Source organism: Lepisosteus oculatus, chromosome 8 (assembly GCF_040954835.1).
Source record: "Lepisosteus oculatus isolate fLepOcu1 chromosome 8, fLepOcu1.hap2, whole genome shotgun sequence".
NCBI lineage: Eukaryota > Metazoa > Chordata > Actinopteri > Semionotiformes > Lepisosteidae > Lepisosteus > Lepisosteus oculatus.
The window spans coordinates 9313984-9318858 of NC_090703.1; the positions used below are offsets into that span (position 1 = coordinate 9313984).

The 4875-nt window shown below is 35.3% G+C and overlaps 1 protein-coding gene across 3 annotated transcripts; it reads right to left on the reverse strand.

The window, feature by feature from the left end:
- Positions 1-2: 2 nt before the first annotated feature.
- On the reverse strand, positions 3-4673 carry noxred1 (NADP-dependent oxidoreductase domain containing 1). 3 transcript variants are annotated; one of them, XM_015350622.2, is made up of 7 exons: positions 4592-4673; positions 3714-3927; positions 3398-3594; positions 2571-2751; positions 2006-2160; positions 1346-1568; positions 3-522 (listed from the first exon to the last, which is right to left on the reverse strand). In XM_015350622.2, the coding sequence occupies exons 2-7, from the start codon at positions 3869-3871 to the stop codon at positions 396-398; spliced, it is 1041 nt and encodes a 346-aa protein (XP_015206108.2). In that variant the 5' UTR covers positions 3872-3927; positions 4592-4673; the 3' UTR covers positions 3-395. The 3 variants fall into 3 exon arrangements, with proteins under 3 accessions (XP_015206108.2, XP_015206109.2, XP_015206107.2); XM_015350623.2 differs by having other exon boundaries at positions 4510-4647; XM_015350621.2 differs by having other exon boundaries at positions 4538-4640.
- Positions 4674-4875: the final 202 nt, after the last annotated feature.

Below are 4875 nucleotides of genomic sequence, written 5' to 3' on the forward strand. Positions count from 1 at the left end.
TCTCATGTGTTTAGTGTCATTTATTACATTTTGTATATATTCCAATTAATGTTAGAATAAACATGAACATAAAAACAATACATAATTCAAAAATACAAAATAATGATACCCAGAGGCTAGCTATCCCCACCTGACCATGCATATTTTTGAATGTAATTGCACTGCTTACATATGATGAAATCTCTCATGGCTTCTGTTCTGGGAATGGTGTCACTGTGTTACTGTCCCAAAACATTACCTTTAAAATAAATGATTTGATGATTATGCTATTCAGTATCAACCACGTGCGGGTCAGGACAATTTGTAGGAAGCCAGGATTTTTTGTGCACATTGATAAAAAAAACTAACTTGGTATCCATGGATGGAATTCTTTCAGTCTCTCTTCTCTCAGTCTATTAAACTCCAAGCACAGAGCAAAATGTGGCAGAGAGGCGTTCCCTCAAAACGAGGTTTTCTGCTAGAATTTTTGACAATGGTGTTTCCTTCAACTGTGTATCTGTCAAGCTGATCCAAGGAAGAGGCCTAAAAAATATTTACAAATAAAAAAGGAACAGGTTTCGAATTAAAATACGTTGAACAGTCAAGAAAATTAAGGTTTATAAATAAGAAATAAAGCATTTTAGAACATAAACATGTAGCTCCATGTATCTACTGGTGTATATACTGTATGTTTTGCATAAATCTCTTATTGAACCATCAACAAAAAATCTCTCAAAGCATGTGTCAGAGTATGGGTATGAAACAAATCTAAAGTGTGACAACCCTACTCTTGAAAGAATGATGATGGCTGTACATTTTATTAAACCCATATTTAAACTGTAGTATTTGCAATCTTATTTAGTAAAAAATAAAAATACACTGTAATGAATTAGATAGGTTCTGTAATTTTTTCTACATCTATATTCTCTAATATTAATCAATTAACAGAAAGCCATTTCAGCTATGTGGAGCCTATTTCTTCTATAAATAATGTTATAATAACAAGTGGTTGAAATGCTACAGTTAAGATACCCCTTGCCACCTGCTGTCTGAATCCATATGCCCTGTGTGATGGCACAAAAGGTGTTAAATGTTGTCAGCACTGAGAGATCTAGAGACTACAGTAACTTCAGAAGAACATTAGGATATTAGTTAAGTGGAGAGTACTAAATTACATTTATAATTAAATTGCTATATGTTTTTCAGAACAGTGGACTTCAAGATGTGCGCAGGCTGACAATATGTTTTTAATGGCATATGTATGCCTACGGTAATCTTAAATTAATTGAAATATATTTTTATACATAGACCAATAAAAGAAAACTAGCATTCCATGAATTTCATTTTTATATCTATTTTAACTTACTCATCAGATGACAGTGTGGATGCAAAGGATGCATTGACAAAGTTCTCAACTGTGAATTGCATTGCGTTCTCCATTTTATTCTGTTGTGCTGAAGTGTCTTTCAATAAAAATAACTCATTCATCATGTTAATCGTCTGCTTGTAATCCACATTCATTGTTGTGCACATATTCAGGAGAGAGTAGAGAACTGCAACAACCCATCTTATGTCTATACTCAGGCCACCTGAAATGCATAAAGAAATGCCAATTTATTATAGCATGTCATTTGTAGATAGTACAATATCATGCATATTGCAAAACCAATATTAACGTAATGTCCATAATGACTTATCATTGCTTGTTCAATCTACTTTTTAACTATAATTTTCTCTACTATTCTTATGATAAAGCTAAATTACTAAGTTCCAAGAAATAGCCTAACCAACCAAACTAACAACCAAAAGCATAGTGAGTTAGTGACAAGTTTACAGATACTACACAGTATCTATATATTTTTATTAGCTAAAATGCAGAATGTTTCAGATTACATTTAAATAATTGTATTTCTATTTATATATATATTGATATAGATATTCAAAATAATTTAACTTATATCACTTCAGTTACACTGTAGGAAGTGTGTTGGTATTATAAAACTCAAAATTGGTAAAGTAACCCTACCACTCATGCCAAGAGGACATGCAGCTGATATCACTTTAGGGTCTTTCAAAGCAGCTGTTACATGTCCAGTAGTTGCCCATATACTGACAGAGTCACTGCCTACGAATCCATATTCTGGCTTTAAAACGCTACTGTGAGACAGAAGCTGCTTGAGTCTGTAATCAGAAATAATGTAGACACAATTAAGAAACAAATAAGACTTGACATAGCTTTCAAATAACCCCACAAAGGCTAGTTATCAATGAGCCTCTTTACAGTTGGTTTTTGTTATAAATGCTTTAAATTGGGCCAAGGAACCACAACACATGAGGAATCAAAGCAGAGCTTCTCTTCTTTCAACACAAAACCAAACTCCCAATGCTGTTTTTTAGAGGAATTTGGACATACAGTAACAATAAACCAAGCTGGGAAAAGATCCCAACATCTTCTGGCAACAGTCGAAAGTTAAAAAAATCTTTTTAAGAGCACGAAAGTTTTAAAATCACTTTTTAATAAGCCAAGCAGTTAAAACTTCCAACAGCCTGTTACACAATGAATGTCAGATGCAAATAGGGCTAAATGTTACCTGTTCAGGGGCACTGCGGTGACAAGGCTATAAACAATGCAGTCCTGGCGGAGTTTGGAGTGAATGTCAGCACACACCTGGGACAGGTGTGTGGGGAGGCAACAGAGAAAAAGCACATCTGACCAGGCGGCTAGACGTTGGTTATCATAAAAACAGCCAATCCCCATCTTCTGAAAGTCATCTAAAATGTAAAAATAAGAAATAAAAAAAGGACACACAATATATTGTATGATTCATCCATCTATTTTCTAACCTGCACTTCCAATTTAGGGTCCCAGGAGAACCAGGAAGAACTGTAGGAAGAACAAGAGCACACAGGGAACCCCACACAAATACAGACAGCACCCCAGGTGAGGAATTGAACCCAAGGGTCAAGTCCTGTGAGACAGTAAAGCTAACCACTGCTCCACTGTGCCACCCTATATGCTGTAATATATTTTGAAATATAATATACCATGAGTTTTGAACAGGCCATATATTTAGTACATTAAAAAAACAAAGTTTGGAGAAATAGTTGTATGCACAAAGGGACATATTAAAAGGGTTCTTAATTAAAAATGAATGTATATTTCCAAATGGGAGAGTTGAAAATCATGTAAGCAAATAAATGCATTTAACATTAATGGAAAAATTAAGTCTGCTTCAAATTGTGTTTATTTTTTTTCCAACCTAAAAACCAGTGCTCACTTTTCTTAAATCTATTTAAAACATAAATACTGTATAACTGTATACAGGTGTCACTCTTCCTGACATCAACATCAGATCTTCCACACTGTATCACTCCTTCAAAACACATTGCTCTTTTCAGTGGGCTTCTTGTCCCTTACCCAAAGTCTCAGGTCGCCTGGACGATATGTTGATGTTTGATGGTTTGAGGCCTGTGTTTTCCATCAGTACCAGAGCCAGTTGTTTCCCTATGTGGCCCCCTCCAAGAATCCCAACTTTCAGAATCTGGTCTTCACTTAACACTTTTAAATCAGACGTTTTAGACCTCAGTGTGACGTTTTCCTTTAATAAACGTCTTCTGTGGGAGGAAATAAATACAATAATATTTTTTTTCTAAGACAGGCGTTAGTAAAGCCATGTACCTCTTGTAGTATTTATTGCTACCGTGGGGTCTTCACAGGGTGAAACATACAGTACCTTGAAGAAGAGAGGAGCTTACAGAAGAAGGCAGCATGAGCGCAGGCGCTCAGAGTCAGGCCATTCGAGCGAGCTCTCAGGAATAACAGCTGCTTCTCGTTTTCGCTCAGCCCGCACTCGAAATCTAGGGAGTGCAGATTCTGAGTAACGTCCGTCATCTCCGATGTGGACAAAGGCTTTCCTCGATTTTCTTTTTCCTGCAAATAGCCTTAGCCTTTAAAGAAAACATGTTAAGTTTGTTGCTCAACGGAATTCAGGAGACACTATTTAAAATCTAGCCCCATCATCATTATCCTCCCATTCACAAATGTAAAAAAAAAAACGAGGCATTAATTAGCCAGCACCTATACCGAAAAAAATCAACGTTATTGAATTACTGTACTTCGGAATACGAATTTGTACATACATATATAACTTGAATGTACTAATAGAGAATGTCACGATCACCAGTTATTGATTTTCTTATCAATGAATTATACAGTATTACAAATTATTACAGAACTAAAAATTCCATTGCTCACATTGCTCATGTTATATAACACAAAATTCATCCATCCAATTTCTAACTGCTTTATCCAGACAGGATGTCAGAGCAGTCGTAATCTATCCCTTGTTAAATACATACCAACTTAAACACACCTTACACTATAAAACTACAGCTACACAATGGTTTGAAATAAAATCTCTGAGATAAAAGATAAAAATAATCAATTTTGACATCGACTTGTGTAGCATTGTATATCATTTGACACCACAAAGCAAACGAAACAAAAACACCACGTTGCCCTTTACGTACACTATTAAGGCTTCTTAATTGTTATTACCAAAATGTACATCTAACTGCACCAGGACGCAAAGGTTATAAATGTTGCAGAAACCTTTTAGTATTTCCAAGTGTTTAACCAAAACAGATACACGTCTTCCTTTCCGCTGTTGTCACGGAAACCGACGCGCTTGAATGTTTTCTGCTTGTTTTAAAGCAAAGCAGCGCCACTCAGTGTCCAACGTAAACTGAAACTGAAAATCGAGATTATATATTTTATAAAACTGGTTAGTGGTTCGTGGAGTTTCAATAGATACAATAGATATTCAAAAGATAGCAATGCTTCAGTATATCTGAGCACATACAAGAATTTCCCTCCTTCAAACAAGAGAACACAAG

What these genes read in the sequence shown, in the direction of transcription:
- noxred1 (XM_015350622.2), bottom strand. Translation starts at nt 3,871, where the DNA reads ATGACGGACGTTACTCAGAATCTGCACTCCCTAGATTTCGAGTGCGGG. An exon ending in AAGCTCCTCTCTTCTTCAAG is followed by an intron (nt 3,595 to 3,713) that starts GTACTGTATGTT and finishes TTCCTCCCACAG; the next exon opens with AAGACGTTTATTAAAGGAAA. An exon ending in ATGTCCTCTTGGCATGAGTG is followed by an intron (nt 1,569 to 2,005) that starts GTAGGGTTACTT and finishes TATGCATTTCAG; the next exon opens with GTGGCCTGAGTATAGACATA.